Genomic DNA, 19358 nt, shown 5'->3' with positions numbered 1-19358 from the left:
CTACTATGTCTATACTACTATGTCTATACTACTATGCTAATATGTCTATACTACTATACTAATATGTCTATACTACTATACTAATATGTCTATACTACTATACTAATATGTCTATACTACTATGCACCCAAGACTGTAGCGCTCAAGTGTGATGAAATGTAATGAGTTATACCCTTCTATACACAACTTGTAACTCATTTTGGACAAAAGCTAAAATGGCTAAATGTAAACAAGGTGAAAGGCTCGCCTTCTTGTTGCTCGGCTTCTCCCCCTTCTCCTCGAACATCATCTTCAGGCTGTTGAGGGGCACGCTGGGCTTCTCCGAGGCGGGCACCTCCGCCGCCGCGCCCCCCTCACACTCCCTCCTCCTGGGCGTCGTCTTCTCCATGTCCGCCTGGTGCTCCGGGGGGGCGACGCGGGGCCGGTCCCGACGAGCCTCTGGCTCTGGCTCTGGCTCCTCGAACAGCGAGGCCTGTCTGGTGGTGGGTTTGGGTCCGGCCGAGTGAGGAGGAGCGGCGAAGGAGCGGGTGGTCGTCTGGGACGCCACGGGGAGGAGGCAAGGCGTGGCCGGAGACTGGGTCCTGCTGCTGCTGCTGGGATCGGGCGTGTGCTGCTCCCAGCGCTTCTTCAACACGCTCAGGTTCCCACTGCGGAGGGACAGGGTCGAGGGATCCACCACCTGGAGGAGGAGAGAGAGAGAGAGAGAGAGAGAGGGTCTTTATTCGTTATTATTTCAGCCGGGGGGGGGGGGGGGGGGGGGCCCAGTCTCACCTCAGGAGCTGGGCTCGTTAAAAACATACTAGTGCTTTTGTCAGGTAGGACCCCGGGCTCGTGACAACATACCATGTCATGTGAGAACCCACCAGAACCCACCAGACCGGCCCGCCAGCAGCGTGGGGACCCTGACCCCTGACCCCTGTGCTTTTAAAGAAAACGCTGATGCTGGAAAAACATGAGATCATCATAACGAGGCCATTATTCGTCCAATATGTGAGCGATGTTTGGCTAATCTGCATCCAGGTCGTCGGGTCAGGAGGAGAGCAGCCAGTAGGGGGCGGCCTCAGCCGTGGTCTGGTGAAGGCAGAGCTTCAATAACCACAACACTGCCGTGGTCTGGTGAAGGCACCGGCAACAAAGCTTCAATAACCACAACACTGCCGTGGTCTGGTGAAGGCACCGGCAACACAGCTTCAATAACCACAACACTGCCGTGGTCTGGTGAAGGCACCGGCAACAAAGCTTCAATAACCACAACACTGCCGTGGTCTGGTGAAGGCACCGGCAACAAAGCTTCAATAACCACAACACTGCCGTGGTCTGGTGAAGGCACCAGCTTCAATAACCACAACACTGCCGTGGTCTGGTGAAGGCACCGGCAACAGAGCTTCAATAACCACAACACTGCCGTGGTCTGGTGAAGGCACCGGCAACAAAGCTTCAATAACCACAACACTGCCGTGGTCTGGTGAAGGCACCGGCAACAAAGCTTCAATAACCACAACACTGCCGTGGTCTGGTGAAGGCACCGGCAACAGAGCTTCAATAACCACAAGACCTTCACTTCCGAGTAACTTCAGACGCACTAACGGAGCGGTGAGGAGGAAGGAACAGATGACACGCATCACACTGTGTTACACCCAGGCACAGAAAACAGCCACGCACAAGAAATGTGATGACTACTACCATCTTTTTTCTCAAGACTTTCGTAGCTTTAGTACCAAGAATAGATTCAGTGTTGAAGCCGACGTCCCATAATGAATTGCATCAATGTTGTTGACCTCATGCCATTAGATTTCTCATATCCACTGCTGAGGGCAGCTAGCGTGCTAACAGACTCAAGATCAGTCTCCACACAACTTCTGACAAACTACCAACATGATCCATGCGAAAGAAAACTAACTAACGACGAGACAGGGAGGAATACAATAGAGACGGGGAGGTGATGGAACGTTTTTTTTTTTTTTTTTTTAAACTAGCAAAAAGTAAACGGCAGAGAAACAAAAGAAAAAGCCATTAGCGAGTCAGCCAGCACTTCCTATTAACCTGTCTGTCTTTGATAAATACCAGAGAGAGAGAAGACCAGAGAGAGAGAGAGAGAAGACCAGAGAGAGAGAGAGAGAGAGAGCGTACGTTTAACTTTCTTTGTTACAGAACTGAATATAAAGAAGGAAAACACCTCTTGTTTTTTGTCAAAAGAAGGTAGAAAAGAAAAAAGAACAAAAATAACCTGAGTTAGACGATGAGCTGGCGTCCAGTTGGCGGAGGGAGAGAGAGAGTTGTGAGAGAGAGAGAGACAGAGAGAGAGAGAGAGAGAGAGAGAGAGATGCGAGTGTGTGTGGGTGGGTGTGTGTGTGTGTGTGTGTGTGTTTGAGTGTGCGTCTGCTGACCGGCTGGAAACGCTACAAGCTGTCCCAGATGTGAGTCTTGTGAAGTGATCAGCATGAAGGGGGAGAGAGCCCACCCCCTACACCGTAGAGAGAGAGAGAGAGAGAGAGAGAGAGAGAGAGAGAGAGAGAGACCACCCCTACACCGTAGAGAGAGAGAGCGAGAGAGAGAGACCACCCCCTACACCGTAGAGAGACCACCCCCTACACCGGAGAGAGAGACCACCCCTACACCGGAGAGAGAGAGAGACCACCCCCTACACCGTAGAGAGAGAGAGACCATCCCCTACACCAGAGAGAGAGAGACCACCCCCTACACCGTAGAGAGAGAGAGAGGAGGAGGAAACAGAGAGAGGAGGGAGAGAGAGAAAGAGACCACCCCCTACACCGTAGAGCGAGAGAGAGAGAGACCACCCCCTACACCGGAGAGAGAGAGAGACCACCCCCTACACCGTAGAGAGAGAGAGAGACCACCCCCTATACCGTAGAGAGAGAGAGAGACCACCCCCTATACCGTAGAGCGAGAGAGCCAACCCCCATACACCGTAGAGAGAGAGAGAGGAGGAGGAAACAGAGAGAGGAGGGAGAACCCACCCCCTACGCCGTAGAGAAACATAGAGGAAAGAGGAGGAAACGGAGAGGGAAGGAGGGAGGGAGGGAGAGCCCCCCGCCACACCGTAGAGAAAAAAAGAGAGCTCACCCCCTACACCGTAGAGCGAGAGAGCCAACCCCCATACACCGTAGAGAGAGAGAGAGGAGGAAACAGAGAGAGGAGGGAGAGAGAGGGAGAACCCACCCCCTACGCCGTAGAGAAACAGAGGAAAGAGGAGGAAACGGAGAGGGAAGGAGGGAGGGAGAGCCCCCCCCCGCTACACCGTAGAGAAAAAGAGAGAGCTCACCCCCTACACCGTAGAGAAACACAGAGAGGAAAGAGAGAGAGAGAGAGAGAGAGAGAGAGAGAGAGGGGGGGAGAGAAAAATCTGAAAGAGAAAGTCAGCGAAGTAAAGGGCTGGGGGTAAAAAAAAAAATAAAATAAAAAAGACGAGGAAATGAGACGAGGTAGAAAAGAGAGCGGCAGTAGAGACCACTTCCTGTCCGCGCCGTGAAGAACCCACTCGGCTCTAAAACAGAACGAACAACAACAGATCACTGAGGTGACTCACTGGAAGCCCCCTGTGAGGTCATGGGTTCACGTCCCTTCTCTGCTAAAAAGAGACGGTCTCCTGAATAATGTCCCTCTCTGGTAAAAGAGAGTCTCCTGAATAATGTCCCTCTCTGCTAAAAGAGACGGTCTCCTGAATAATGTCCCTCTCTGCTAAAAGAGACAGTCTCCTGAATAATGTCCCTCTCTGCTAAAAGAGACGGTCTCCTGAATAATGTCCCTCTCTGCTAAGAGAGACAGTCTCCTGAATAATGTCCCTCTCTGGTAAGAGAGACAGTCTCCTGAATAATGTCCCTCTCTGGTAAGAGAGACAGTCTCCTGAATAATGTCCCTCTCTGGTAAGAGAGACCGTCTCCTGAATAATGTCCCTCTCTGGTAAGAGAGACAGTCTCCTGAATAATGTCCCTCTCTGGTAAGAGAGACAGTCTCCTGAATAATGTCCCTCTCTGGTAAGAGAGACAGTCTCCTGAATAATGTCCCTCTCTGGTAAGAGAGACAGTCTCCTGAATAATGTCCCTCTCTGGTAAGAGAGACAGTCTCCTGAATAATGTCCCTCTCTGGTAAGAGAGACAGTCTCCTGAATAATGTCCCTCTCTGGTAAGAGAGACAGTCTCCTGAATAATGCCCCTCTCATCATCTCTGGTAAGAGAGACAGTCTCCTGAATACTGTCCCTCTCTGGTAAGAGAGACAGTCTCCTGAATACTGTCCCCCTCATAATTTCTATCCTCTAGAAACGTATCATTCTAGAATAGTTACATTATAGTGCAGTTCCTTAATCTACCCCCCCCCCCCCCCCGTCATCACTTTGTCACCCATCGGGTGCACGATTCATTCATCGACGACGACAAAAACTTTAGCCTGCCAACGCGCACGGTTAATTCCCAAACGACAACAAAAGGGTCGACCTACTGTACACTAACGTTGAACCGTTAACATTCCAATCGGCTGCTTCCTCTTCATTCTGAATCAAAAAATCGTTCCGTTCGTTAGCCCACTCTGATGTCTAAAAAAACAAACGCACACACCTCCGCGTTTAACCCGCTGCCGCGAGTGTCCCGTCTGCTGGAGACCGACTGACCGTGCAGACGGGACACGCGCCCTCCTGCCGAGCGTCTGTACCCAGAGACAGAGACGGCAGCGTCTCCCCTGCTGCCAACCCGGGCACGACTCACAGCACACTGACCCCCTTTTTTTTTTTTTTACCCAGGGACAGTGCACATTAAATCAACGTCTTCAGTTTCCACATCAATGTACATGTGCCAGAAGAATTAGCTAATGAGCTAGTTTTCCTTTGTAGTCCCTGACTGACATGCATGTCTTTTGTTTTTGTCTTTTAACATGCAGTCATCATCATCATTAATCAACATCTTCAGTCTTCACATCAATGTACATGTGCCAGAAGAATTAGCTAATGAGCTAGTTTATCTGTAGCCCCTGCCTAACATGCATCTTTTGTTTTTGTCTTTTAACATGCAGTCATCATCATCATCATCATCATCATCGATACCACATGAGGACCGCACCGTTATACTGAAGCAACAGGTTTAAAACCGCTTTAAACAAGTCATTCAGAACTGCACTTTTGCATTATTTTACTCCCGTCTATTGTACTTTACCATCCATTTCATTGCACTGCACTATTTTGCTCTTTTATTACCGTCCATTTAAACACTTTCTATATTATGTGTGACGATCAAAACGTAAACAAAAAGAGGCCCATTGGGATGTTAGATCCGGACATTAAGAACTGTGATTTAGTGTCCCATGTCTATTCTGATGCTCGTTTTATACTTATTTTATGTCTGCACTTTATGCATTGCTCTTGATCTGCCAAGTTTTTTTTTTTTTTTTTACTGCCGTGAAGCCCTTTGAGCTGCAATTCTTGTATGAAAGGTGATATACAAATAACGTTTATTATTATTATTATTAACAGCACGGCTGTGATTCACTCGTAGGGACGAGGCTGACATATATACGAGCGGCATTTATTAGCCAACAGTAATAATAAGTAACAGATTATGATTTGTTAATCATTTCTTTGGCTCCGCCAACACAAACGGTTCCGCCACTGGACGGCGACTGGACCGTTGCCAAGCAACGTAAGCGTTTCCCAGCCCGCTGGCACACTACTTTGTGTCGGTCCACACGTCGCAACGCTCGTCACGATCCCAAGATGGATAACGACAGCTAATGTCGTTAACTTTATCATTGTGGAATGAATGATCACAATGGAAATACAACTCACCAGTCGATCAATATCACTTGCCTACGTCTATAAAACAGGCCCCTGATTAAGGGGTTAAGTCTAGGGCTACGGGGTGCAGTCGGGAGACCTTAAGTGTTCAAAGACAGACGTATTACCTTCGGATTAAAGTCTCTAAATGAGGATTACAGCTTTAACTAGCCTTCAAGTGCAACATGTGGACCGACAGGCAAAGGAGCTAGTGACTCGGTCGGTGTGTCACCGCAATACGAGAGAGAGAGAGAGAGAGAGAGAGAGAGAGAGAGAGAGAGAGAGAGAGAGAGAGAGAGAGAAGAAGAGAGAGAGAGAGAGGAGGGGGGAGAGAGAGAGGGAGAGAGAGAAGGAGAGAAAGAGGGGGGAGAGGAAGAGATGGCGAGAGAGAGAGAGAGAGAGATACAGGTAGCAGGGTGTCCCTATTGGCAGCACGGTGGTGTAGTGGTTAACACTGTCGCCTCACAGCTAGAAGGTCCTGGGTTTGATTCCCGCTTGGGGACAAGGTTTTCGCGTTGCCAGGTACCCAGGTGGGGGGGTATCTCCCGGGCCTTTCTGTGTTGAGTTTGCATGTTCTCCTCCCCCCCCCCCCCCCCCCCCCGTGCTCGCAAGGGTTTCTCCTCCCAATAAGATAAACTCAATGGAAAAACATGCACAACAGATCGCCAACGCTGCCGCGTTCCTGACGAAGACGGACAGGAGCACTTGGATTGGTCCCCGGGGCGCGGCCCACGCCGCAACCAGTGTCTGCTCCCGGCTGTCCTTGGGGGGGGGGAGGACCTAGGGTTGGGCACCGAAAACCGGTTCTAATAGGAACCGGTTCATAACTTCCGGTTCTGGAACCGGAAGTAACATATTTGCATTTCGATTCTTAATTTCGATTCTTAAAAAAAAATAAAAAAAAATATTTCTTTGTTAATTAATACCCTAGTTACAGTACAGCAACCAAATTCAACTGTATTAAGTCAACTGAAAATGTGAATAGTATGAAAAAAGTTAAACATTTCACAAAAAAAAGATTTCTCCTGCGAAATAAGCTGTGGCCCGTTTTGACCTGCACCTCAAAGAATCGGAATCGAGAATCGTTTAGAACAGGAATCTATATGGAGAATCAGAATTGGAACCGGAATCGTTCAAATCCAAACGATGCCCAACCCTAAGGACGACAGGATGGGAAAAGTACAGAGAGACAATTCGTCTGCGACTCAGTGCGCGTGTGTGTGTGTTCCTGTGCGTCGGACATCTCGCATGCGTGTGTTAATCTGCATGACAATTAAAGACTTCTTCTTCTTCCTATTGTGACAAAAAGAGACGTTTCATTGTGTTTGGTACGCACCGCTTTCTTCTTATCCCCTTCCTCCGCAGCCAGCTGGTACCTGAAGATGACGAGATAACATGTTCCTTTATTGATCTCCTCGGGGGAAATGCAGTCGTCATAGTAGCATGGGGGAGGGGGAGGGGTACAGGTATGGGCAGCGTAATAATAATAAAACTTTATTTGTATGGCACCTTTCATACAGAAACTGCAGTTCAACGTGCTTCACAACAGGAAAAAAAAAATACAGGAAAATTAGCACATAAAGTGCAGACATATAAAATCTGTTTTTCACATCCAACATCCCAACAGGCCACCTGTAATAGTAGAAAGACATACATAATAATACCTTGGTATTTGGATCGATGAAGGACTTGCATTTAAATATCATGTGGGCGTTCTCGCCAGTAAATTACGGAAAAAGATTGGCTTTTTGTATAGAAATAGAGCCAACTTCCCTATGATTAGTAGAAAGAGAGTTGTTGAAGCAGTGTTCCTAATCCGTTTTGGATTACGGAGATGTGATTTATAGACATGCAGTGGCTTCCACTCTTATTAAGACCTTAGACTCTGTTTATCATTCAGCCATTAGATTTATCACCGGTGATAGTTATGGTACTCACCGTTGTATCCTATATAATAAGGTCTGGCAGAGAGAGACGTAAGTTGCATTGCAATCTTTTTATTTATAAAGCCATAATTAGAGATTGTCCAAATTATATTAGTTCTTTATTGGAATGGACCACTGGACCCTGTCGTACACGATCCAGTTTTTGGCTTACACTTAAGAGTGCCTAGAGTTTGTACTGAACTTGGTAGATCTGCTTTTGGCTTTTTTGCCCCTACATCATGGAATACCCTGCAGGAAACACTGAAACTAGACACTAGTGTCTTTGGGTCGGTTTAGAACCTTAATGACCAATCAGGTCATCACAATATGTAATTGTTTTAAAATTATTACCTCAGTTTTAATTTTTAGCTATTTTATTCTTTTAAAAAGATTTTTTTCTTTTTTTTTTTATGTATTTTAAAATGTGCTCTTAATTATTCGGATTGTCTGATGTCTTTATATATTTATGAACACACTGTGACACTTGTGTATGTAACATCTCGACGGCACTGTAAATTAGTTTAATTACTCCGTGTATTATAGAGTATAAATAAAGATCGAATGAACATATAGGCAATCCAATTTGATCTGAATATTGAAATTAGGGATGCACCGATCCGATATTGATATCGGATATTGGCCCAGATGTGATCCGATATTGAGATCGGGTATCGGGTATTTTTTTGTTATTTCATTTTTATAATAAATAACAATTCAGTAAATTTATATCCATGTGTTAATTTGTTACATTTTGCTTCACTAAGTTAGGAATGTTTTAAGTCAAGCCTGATCTCTTTCCACACAGTGAGGCATACAGTTTATTAATTGAACAATGGGTATCGGATCGGTACTCGGTATCGGCCGATACCCAAAGCCCAGGTATCGGTATCGGGAATGAAAAAGTCGGATTGGTGCATCCCTAATTGAAATATGAGAGAAATAAACTGTATACAAAGCATTTTAATCTATATACCATGAATCAGAGTAAGAGTAAACGGTCTACACAAGGTACCCTAAGAATACAAGAAAAAGGAGAAGAGAGATTGGGGGAGAGAGAAAGTGAATCATCACAGTGATGTAATAATGGCCACCAGTAGAAATGCACAGTGAGACAAAAGGAGCTCCCAGGAGCAACCAAGACAGTGAAACAGAAACGCATTATTCACAGAATAGTTTTGGGTCTACGGTCCAGGTCTACCGTCTGGGTCTACTGTCTGCTACGGAGTCTTTTTGTATGGAGAGTTTGCTTCTTCTCCCTTATCTTGTATTGACGCTTTGCACAATCTATAACTAGACTATCATCTAGTTATAGTCTAATAGTGTGTAGAGTAGACTAGTGTGTAGTCTAGTGTATTAGTAGTGTGTAGTCTAGTGTATTAGTAGTGTGTAGTCTAGTGTATTAGTAGTGTGTAGTCTAGTGTATTAGTAGTGTGTAGTCTGGTGTATTAGTAGTGTGTAGTCTAGTGTATTAGTAGTGTGTAGTCTAGTGTATTAGTAGTGTGTAGTCTAGTGTATTAGTAGTGTGTAGTCTAGTGTATTAGTAGTGTGTAGTCTAGTGTATTAGTAGTGTGTAGTCTAGTGTATTAGTAGTGTGTAGTCTAGTGTATTAGTAGTGTGTAGTCTAGTGTATTAGTAGTGTGTAGTCTAGTGTATTAGTAGTGTGTAGTCTAGTGTATTAGTAGTGTGTAGTCTAGTGTATTAGTAGTGTGTAGTCTAGTGTATTAGTAGTGTGTAGTCTAGTGTATTAGTAGTGTGTAGTAGGGGGAGGGGGGGGCATGCATCTCCTATAGCCACAGGGACAACAGCACCTCCTAGTGGTCAGATGGAGGCACTGCAATAATGGAAGTGGTTTGTAAAGGACCATTTTCACACAAAATGAAGGCGCTGTAAATCTGTATTTTGGGTAACTTCCTGTCAAACCTAACTTGCAGATCAAATATGAATTAAGATCCAGCAATTGCATATTATATTTCTGGCCAAAAATGTTGTACATATGGAACATATAATTCATAGAACATAATATCATAATGGAATATAAATTTAGTGAACCGTCGAAAAAGGTGGAAAAAGAGAAGGTTCATGAGCACAAGCCACCCTAGAACCACGTCAGTCTGCGTGCCCGGCTGTGAAAGTATGCGTTGCTGCAGATCAAATATGAATTAAGATCCAGCGATTAGCCATATCCTGTTTCTGGCCTAAAATGGAAACATATTTTACTGAAGCGTTTAGGTGGAAAAGATAGGCCATGTTTTTACTGCTAGCCACGCCCCACTTAGTGGAGTTCTCTCTCCTGATTGGATAAAGTGAGAACAGGATACCAGAGAATGTATTTTGCGTTTACTGCAGAGCAGGAGGGACCAGACACTCTACATCAGCGATGGCTGTAGGAATGTAGAGCTATTTAAAAACATACCACTTACTTTAACAACTGTGCACAAGCAGGTTAGAAAGCCCAGTCTGTTTTTTTTGTTTTTGTTTTTGTATAGTTTCTTATTGGAAATTGGAATGAGGAATTGACCAAAGGAAGTGTTAAATGGTAAATGGCTGCATTTATACAACAGCTTTTATCCAAAGCGCTTTACAATTTGTTCCTCACATTCACCCATTCCCTCACACACTGACGGCGGAGGCGACCATGCGAGGTGCCAACCTGCTCATCGGGAGCAGTTAATGGTCAAGTGTCTTGCTCAAGGACACTTCCGACACGCTGCCCGGGAGGAGCGGGAATCGAACCGGGAACCTCCGGATTACCAGAGATCTTTTCATCTTTTTGTTGTGATTTACTTCAGTGTGTTAACAAATGTTATCAAATCAAACAAACGCTTTACATCCACAAAATAAAACAAATACAAAAATCAGTCACTTTATCACGAGTCTATCAACTGGAACAGCATCCCCACCTCCATTAGGCTTGCCCCCTCGACAGATGCCTTCAAGTCTCGACTCAAAACCCATTTCTACTCATTAGCATTTCCCGATGTACACCGACTCATGCCCCGTTTGCTTGTGTGTCCTCCTGTATAACCGAGATGCGATTGTTGTCTATATGTTGTCTAGATGCATGTATCCATGTATCTACCCTCCGTACAGCACGTTGGTTGACATGCGTCGTGTTTAAATGTGCTCTATAAGGCTGCGGTCTCGACTCCCGGAGTCAGCATTGCCTTGGCTTGGGCTGATCGCTCGTTTGGCTGGGTTAGGGGGAGGGAAGCCGTGGGTGGTAATCTGGCGTTGTGGACAGCGACGCCTACAGGTCAGGTCTGGGCGCTTGCTCAGCGGAGGCAGGACTTGAGGAAGGCAGCGTGACCTCCCACGCGTTACACTTCACCAATGAGAGCCCTCGCTGCCAGGTGAGAAAAGAGCCACTGGCTGTCGCCGCACGTGTCGGAGGAAGCGTGCGGATACTTCAGGGTTCCCTTGTACTAACCAGTAGGAGAACATGCGCACAACAACCAGGTAGGGGGGGGGGGGGGGGGGGGGATTGGCACAACGACTAAATTGGGACGGGGGGAAAACAGAGAAAAATCGGAGAAAGATAAAAAAAAATGTAAAAACAATTAAAAAAAAATTGCTCTATAAATAAATCCGATTGATTTGGGAGAAGGAAAGAGTCAACACACTGCTCCTCGACCCCGAGGTACGGCGAGGTGAGGGAGGCCACCCTTTTGTTTACCCTTGGGATCGCAGATCGAGCCTTTGACCTGGAAGCCCTGAGAGATGGCGTCAACACACTGTGACTGTACTTCACTTAAAGTTTTACTAGGGAAAAAACCCAAGCATGCATACAGTACATACATGGTTACAGGGCAATTATGCGCGACTGGAGGAACTGGTTCGGGCTGATGTTATTGATAAACACAGCTGACGCACGAGGGGGTAAAAACTGCTGATCGGGAGGACGTTCTGTTGTGAAGACAACAACACTCAAGAGTAAAGAGGCGAGTGGGCGGGACGACCCGACCGACCAACGACTAGACCGCCTGCCACTCATCTGTTGACAGAACGCTAGTGAATGACTGACAGACTGGCTGCGCACTGTTATTATATTAGACTTCAGTGGCTGTACATTAGGACAAAAGGTCAGAGAGGGTGGGGGGGGGGGGGCGGGCAGTGGCTCAGGAGGTAGAGCAGTCGTCTGGTTCCCGGTTGTTTCGATTCCCGCTCCTCCCGGGCAGCGTGTCGAAGTGTCCTTGAGCAAGACACTTAACTGCTCCCGATAAGCAGGTTGGCTCCTTGCTTGCATGTTCGCCTCTGCCGTCATTGTGCGAGTGAACGGGTAAATGTGAGGAACAAAATTGTTGGACTGTCTCTTTTACCAGAGAGGGACATTATTCAGAAAGAGAGACAGAGAGACGTACTTGGAGAAACGCTCTGCGATGGCGTTGTTCTTCCCTCTGGTGGTGATGATGGACATCTCCTTAGCCGTGACCCTCATGGACTGGGATCCCCAGTGCCTGCGGAATGGAGTGACGGAGGCCATCTTGTCTGTCTGTCTGTCTGTCTGTCTGTCTGTCTGTCTGTCTGTCTGTCTGTCTGTCTGTCTGTCTGTCTGTCTGTCTGTCTGTCTGCTCGGCAGGAGTACTCCCCAGGGCTCTAGTGGGAGAGAACACAAAACATGTGGAGTATATTTAATAAAAATGACAATAAACAAATTATGAGGGCCGACGTTCCACTTCAAGTTGCTTACTCGTGAGTCGTACAAAAGAAAAAGATAAAGAAAAATAAGGTCCACAGCCGCTCCGGTGTAAAACAAAGATATCCAAGTGGTTTATTTCTCTTCCACAGCGAAGTCTTTCTTTACAGAAGTGATCCTAAAGCTATTTTCCTAAATACTCACGTCACTACTTCAGTACTGCTCAGCACTGTTTCAATAGGCACACGGACCTCTTCTGAGAGAATTGTTGAATATATTCAACTTGCGAGGTTATGACATCATACTGTGACATCACAAATGTTCTAGAATGTTTGATTATGAGATCATACTGTGACATCACAAATGTTCTAGGACAGTGGTCACCATGGTCGATCTTTGAGACTTTCCCTGTCGATCTTTCCCTGAAGATCTTTCCCTGAGAGTCCACATTACAGTTCTACTTTTGTTTTGATGTGAAAAGTGATGCTGCATTAGCACTGACTGAGAAAGTACACGGTTCTACTTTTGTTTTGATGTGAAAATGATGCTGCACTTAGCACTGACTGAGAAAGTACACATTACAGTTCTACTTTATAAAATGCTAATTGTAAATATGTTTGTCAATGTTAATAATATGAGAAAGTCCACATTACAGTTCTACTTTTGTTTTGATGCGAAAAGTGATGCTGCATAAGATGACTGCACTTAGCACTGACTGAGAAAGTACATATTACAGTTCTACTTTGACGTTTTAATGTTGGACCAAAGCATTGCATGTAATTAGAATACAGGCAAATACAAGTTATTTAGTTTAAAGTACAATCTTGGCTGTCTTTTTCTCTCAACGCTTCAATAGGTAGATCTTGCCTTCACCAAAAAAAACGAAAGTGATCTTGGGCTTAAAAAGGTTGGTGACCACTGTTCTAGAATGTTTGATTATGACAAATAAGACTGTTCAATGACTTTATCTAAATCCAATCAATATTCCTAATGCCGTTTCAATGTAAGGTTATACAAATAAACATTCATATAATACAATAACCTAAATATATAGCTTTGGCTCCTCTACACAAATAAAGGCAAAGTCTGATAAACAAACGGCAGTGCTGAGGGGAATAGTGAGCTCCTGATTGTTGGTGTCCTGTTGGTGCTCTGCTCGCGCTCCGGTTCTCCACAGGGTGCTTTTCTGACCCACTTTCTGTCATGACCCACTGGAGCCAACACATCAAATACAATAGAAAAACACATCCCAAGTGCCCAGAGATGGTCTAGCGGTTAAAGGAACACGCCAACATTTTGGGAAATCAGCTTACAGTCTTCTCCAGAGAGAAACAAGAAGATGGATAGCAGTCTCCTCTATCTGGCTGCACGTTAGCCTAGCACAGCACAATGAATGGAAGCGGACATGGCCGGTTAGCCTAGGCATTGTCCAACTAACACCTCTCCCCCCGAAGGCTAACCGGCACGGTCCACTTCCATTCATTGTGCTAAGCTAGGCTAACGTGCAGCCAGATAGAGGAAACTGATATCCATCTTCCCGTCTCTCTCTGGAGAAGACTGTAAGCTGATTTCCCAAAATGTTGGCGTGTTCCTTTAAGACCGCATGGCTCTGGACCACATCTACGTAGCCCTGCTGGCCTGGGTTCGAATCCCACCGTCTCCAGCTTGACCTTTCTACGCTCTCAACCAAGAAACGGCTCCAATAAACAGGTGAATGGAGGGATATTAACTTTCAATTCAAGAATGTTAAGTTAACTACAACTGAGCTTTCCTTCTAAGTAATTTCCTCTACAGACCGGAAGAACCTGAAATGAAATAATCTTTTTTTTTTAATTATTATTATAATCGAACCCTAACTAACCTTACTGTCATGCACTTGTCCTAATAAACTAACCTACACTGTAGCACTCAACACTTTGATGAACATTGTTACTCAGCTGATAGAGTTGTGCCCTTCCTGCCATCTTGTTGTACAAAACTTGTAAGTCGCTTTGGATAAAAGTGTCAGCTAAATGACTAAATGTAAGAAGTTAGAACCTTAGAAGATTACAAGATCTTTTTTTTTTTTTTTTTTTTAACCTTCTCTTTCTCCTATTTTTCTCTGATTTTCTCCCCGTCCCAATTAGTCGTTGTGCCAATCCCCCCCCCCCCCCTCCCCTACCTGGTTGTTGTACGCATGTTCTCCCACAAGTCGGTACAAGGGTGTCCTGATGTCGAACGCACGCTTCCTCCGAGACGTGCGCCGTCAAGCCAGTGACGTCTTTTCACTTGGCAGCGAGGACTCTCATTGGTGAAGTGTAACGCGTGGGAGGGCACGCTATCTCCACCAAGTCCTGCCCCCGCTGATCAAGCGCCGAGACCTGACCTGTAGGCGTCGCTGTCCACAATGCCAGATTCCCACCCGCCAGCTTTCCCTCCCCCTAATACTGCCAATTGTATTAGTATGAAAGGCCAGCCAAGCTGGTAGCAACGCCGAGAGCTGGGCTCGAACCCAGCGTCTCCTGCGTTGGTGACGAGCGCAATCTCCGCTACGCCACCTGACCGCCGCACGTTGTGAATTTAAGTTACATTAAAGTGATACCAACTCCTTACAGTGTGTGATAACACAGCCAAGTGAAGTGGTTACATTAAAGTGATAACCTCCTTACAGTGTGTGATAACACAGCCAAGTGACCCATTACTAAGTCAGTGTACTCCATTACTCCATTTCAGCCTACTACTCTCCACTAAGCACAATGCATGTGTATCAATGCGTGTCATAATCAAAGCCAAATAGTCACACATACTGTCGCCTCGTGCAAAAGCCTAATCATTCCTTGTGACTGGCGACGAGTAATATGAACCACCAGTTAGCCCCTTGAATTCACCTTCGGTCAAGATGATTTATTGTCACGTGCACAGTTAAAGACAGTTCGCCGTACAATGAAAATCTTTAAGTTTGCTAGTCCGCCCTTCACAGATCACACATTACTAATACAAGCAAATGCTAAAAATAAGAAGATCTTAAAAAGAAAACGGTACAAGACACAACAAGTGAGTAACATTAACATTATTGCACATACCGTTCACACAGTGTAGGATCCAGTAGTCAGTTTACAAATATACATTTTACAGTATAATAAAATATACTCACTGCCAACAAGTAACTGCTCTAAATGAGTGTGCACTACACTGTGTGTACATCACCATACATCAGTGTGTTGTGTGTGTGTGTGTGTAGGTCTGAGACCGGCCCACCCCCAGTATGACTCAGCTTGTTGATGGTGTGAGTAAGACCAGCCATACACACCATCTGTTCCCCCCCCGCCCCCCCCCCCCCCCCCCTCAGACCAGCCCGGTCGTAGACGAGAGCCTCCAGGCTGAAGAAGCCAGCTGCAGACAAGCCTCCCACCATCATCATCATCATCATCATCACACAGGCCATGTCAGACACCGAGTGAGTTACACAAGTCAGTCGCATACTTTAAACACTTTCACGAGAACAACGCACACGTCCCGACTCGTCTCCCCTTCCTCCTGACGCATGTTCACTTCGCCCGAGGCCAAGACAAGCAGACGCACGCACCCCGGCGCCGTCAAGAACCCAACTGTCATCCGTGCATTAACACACGCTCCGGCGCAATCAAACAATGGAGGTGGACGAGCGGTCCGACGACGGCGGCCTCTCGCTAGTCGTCAAGTCAGCAGGTGGGTCGAGTCGGCTATTGTGGGGTCAGGAGGAGGATGCTGCCTAATTAATTAGGCCGGTCGTCATTATTGCTTCAAACTATATAGAACAGAATGTTTTAAAAGCTTCTCGAGTGTTGAAAGCATATTATCCGCTGATACTACTGTAAAAATAAACGAGTCAAATGAAGATCTATTTTCTGATAACATAAACACTACTGTCTTCTACCATCATGCACTCTTCCTACTATACTAATACATCTCTACCATCATGCACTCTTCCTACTATACTAATACATCTCTACCATCATGCACTCTTCCTACTATACTAATACATCTCTACCATCATGCACTCTTCCTACTATACTAATACGTCTCTACCATCATGCACTCTTCCTACTGTACTAATACATCTCTACCATCATGCACTCTTCCTACTATACTAATACGTCTCTACCATCATGCACTCTTCCTACTATACTAATACGTCTCTACCATCATGCACTCTTCCTACTATACTAATACGTCTCTACCATCATGCACTCTTCCTACTATACTAATACGTCTCTACCATCATGCACTCTTCCTACTATACTAATACATCTCTACTACTATCCACTCCAACGCTGCAGCACTAACATTTGGATTGAACATGGTTACTGAACGAGTTGTACCCACCCTTCCTGCCCGGCGTCATGCCAAAGTCACTTTGGATAAAAGTGTTCAGCTACATAACTTGTAAATGTAAATAACATTTTGTGGTCTAGTTCTCAGACGACCACCCAGCCTTCTTCACACTTTGATTGAACATTGTTACTCGGCTGAAAGAGGTGTACCCTTCCTTGCCTGCTGACTTGTCGTACAGAACCGCGTCATGTGCCCATATGTCACTTTGGATAAAAGTGTTGGGTATAACATTTTGTGGTCTAGTTCTCAAACGACCCACCATCACCCACCCAGTCTTCATAATGGTCCCTGGCTACACTGTACTGCTGCTGTGTGCCAACATTCCAAACACAATGGACGGGGAGGACAGTATTGTCCCGACTAGTAGGCTGGTGTATGTACTGTAATGCAGGTCACCTCTACCAGAAGGAGACATGCAAACAGAGGCAAAGCAGTATGTAAAACAGGCATCAGGTTAGCCTCACTATGCAAAGCTTGAGTTTTGAAAGCTGGCCTCAAACTAAACAACCACACAATGCAGCAACACAGCTGGTCTACAAATTGGCAGTAAAGTTCTAATGGGGCAATAAAACTTAGCAATTCTACTACGGACACCTATTATTATCATCACAAGGGGAAAAACACTTAACAATTATATTAATTCCTGGTATGTGTACAATTATACTTGTGCAAACGAAGAGATTATAATCATATTCAAACGTCAAAAGTCAAAAGTAGCATATGGTTACTGTTTTTCTTTTTTTTCTTTAAAGACAAACATTTCAAACAAGCTCCCCCCCCCCCCACAAAAAAAAGCAAACCTTTCTAACTTCCAAACCACATTCCCTTATCTTCTTCAACAAATACGTACCTGTGAGTGAGTTCCTTTATTTACCCCGTTGTCTGGCCGGTTCGTATCTCAGGTGTTCAGTTTGTCTCTCTGCACTCCTCAGTAGCTCAACAGTTTGCTGCTAGTTCCAACACAGTGCTTTTCAGTGGCTGGGGGAGTGGGAGGAGTCTAGCCACTCCCCATTAATCTCCTCTCCGCCAATAAAGGCACGGCACCCGCCTCCACCTGGCAGGTAAGGGCTCCGCCGGTCCAATCGGGAGCGGTTTGTTTGTTACCGTCGCCAGAAGAACAACAAAGGAGAGAGAGAGACCTGAAGGTATGCGGAGAGGAGACCACCACCACGAGTCCCCTGTGGGGGAATACGGGGAGCAGCGGAGAGGAGGGCAGTCCGCGGGAATTCCCACAACACGGGATTCCTGGAAACAGAGTGGAGCTGCAGGCGACTCCAGCCTGCCTGCCCTTCTCACGATGAGCTCGGAGGGGCTGAGAGTGAGAGGATGTGACTCACCCCCTCATTCACAATCCTCACTGACGACGGGGGAGGAAGACGGGGGAGGGGGAGAGGGAGAGGGAGGGGGAGAGAGGGGGGGAGGGAGGAAGAGAGAGAGGGAGAGAGAGAGGAAGAGAGAGGGGGGCGAGAGAGAGAGAGAGAGAGAGAGATAGAGAGAGGGGGAGGGGGGGGAGAGAGGGAGATGGAGAGAGAGAGGAAGAGAGAGAGAAGAGAGGGGGCGAGAGAGAGAGAGAGAGAGATAGAGAGAGGGGGGAGGGGAGAGAGGAAGATAGAGAGGGAGAGAGAGAGAGAGGGGGGAGGGGAGAGAGGAAGATAGAGAGGGGAGAGAGAGGAAGAGAGAGAGAGGGGGGGACGAGAGAGGTGAAGATAGGGAGAGAGAGAAGGAGAGGAAGAGAGAGAAATAGAGAAGGGGCGAGAGAGAGAGGGAGAGAGAGGAAGAGAGAGGAAGAGAGAGGAAGAAAGAGAGAGGAAGAGAGAGAGAGAGAGAGGAGGGGGCGAGAGAGGGAGAGAGAGGGGGATATAGAGAGATGGGAGAGAGAGAGAGAGAGAGAAGAGGGAGAGAGAGAGAGAGGAGAGAGAGGGAGATAGAGGGAGATAGAGAGAGGAGAGAAAGAGGAGGGGGGAGAGGAAGAGATGGCGAGAGAGAGAGACAGAAAAAAAGGGGAGGTGGGGGAGATTCTGCCAACAGATAAGATTTAAATTTTTTTTCTCTTTATTGCACAAGGAGTGTCAGGTACTGCTCTGCCCACTAGGGGCGTCGGTACAAACCCCAGTCTGCCCAGGGGCGTCGGTACAAACCCCAGTCTGCCCACTAGGGGCGTCGGTACAAACCCCAGTCTGCCCACTAGGGGCGTCGGTACAAACCCCAGTCTGCCCACTAGGGGCGTCGGTACAAACCCCAGTCTGCCCAGGGGCGTCGGTACAAACCCCAGTCTGCCCAGGGGCGTCGGTACAAACCCCAGTCTGTGCCCAGGGGCGTCGGTACAAACCCCAGTCTGCCCACTAGGGGCGTCGGTACAAACCCCAGTCTGCCCAGGGGCGTCGGTACAAACCCCAGTCTGCCCACTAGGGGCGTCGGTACAAACCCCAGTCTGTGCCCAGGGGCGTCGGTACAAACCCCAGTCTGCCCACTAGGGGCGTCGGTACAAACCCCAGTCTGTGCCCAGGGGCGTCGGTACAAACCCCAGTCTGTGCCCAGGGGCGTCGGTACAAACCCCAGTCTGTGCCCAGGGGCGTCGGTACAAACCCCAGTCTGTGCCCAGGGGCGTCGGTACAAACCCCAGTCTGCCCATCAGGGGCGTCGGTACAAACCCCAGTCTGCCCACTA

The 19358-nt window shown here is 46.8% G+C and overlaps 1 protein-coding gene across 1 annotated transcript in view; it reads right to left on the bottom strand.

The window, feature by feature from the left end:
- lima1a (LIM domain and actin binding 1a) overlaps window positions 1-17883 on the bottom strand; it is a 48292-nt gene extending 30409 nt beyond the window's left edge. The window contains exons 1-4 of the mRNA XM_084334181.1: window positions 17542-17883; window positions 12064-12298; window positions 7117-7156; window positions 248-679 (exon numbers count right to left, since the gene is read on the bottom strand). Of these exons, the coding sequence (XP_084190307.1) occupies window positions 248-679; window positions 7117-7156; window positions 12064-12185 (594 nt within the window). The 5' untranslated portion in view covers window positions 12186-12298; window positions 17542-17883. The remainder of the gene's footprint in view (window positions 1-247; window positions 680-7116; window positions 7157-12063; window positions 12299-17541) is intronic.
- Between the last annotated feature and the right edge of the window lie 1475 nt (window positions 17884-19358).

Source organism: Notolepis coatsorum (genome assembly GCF_963971535.1).
Source record: "Notolepis coatsorum genome assembly, chromosome: 17".
NCBI lineage: Eukaryota > Metazoa > Chordata > Actinopteri > Aulopiformes > Paralepididae > Notolepis > Notolepis coatsorum.
Note: the sequence above shows the minus strand (reverse complement) of the source record. Positions and strands in the feature narration are given on the sequence as shown.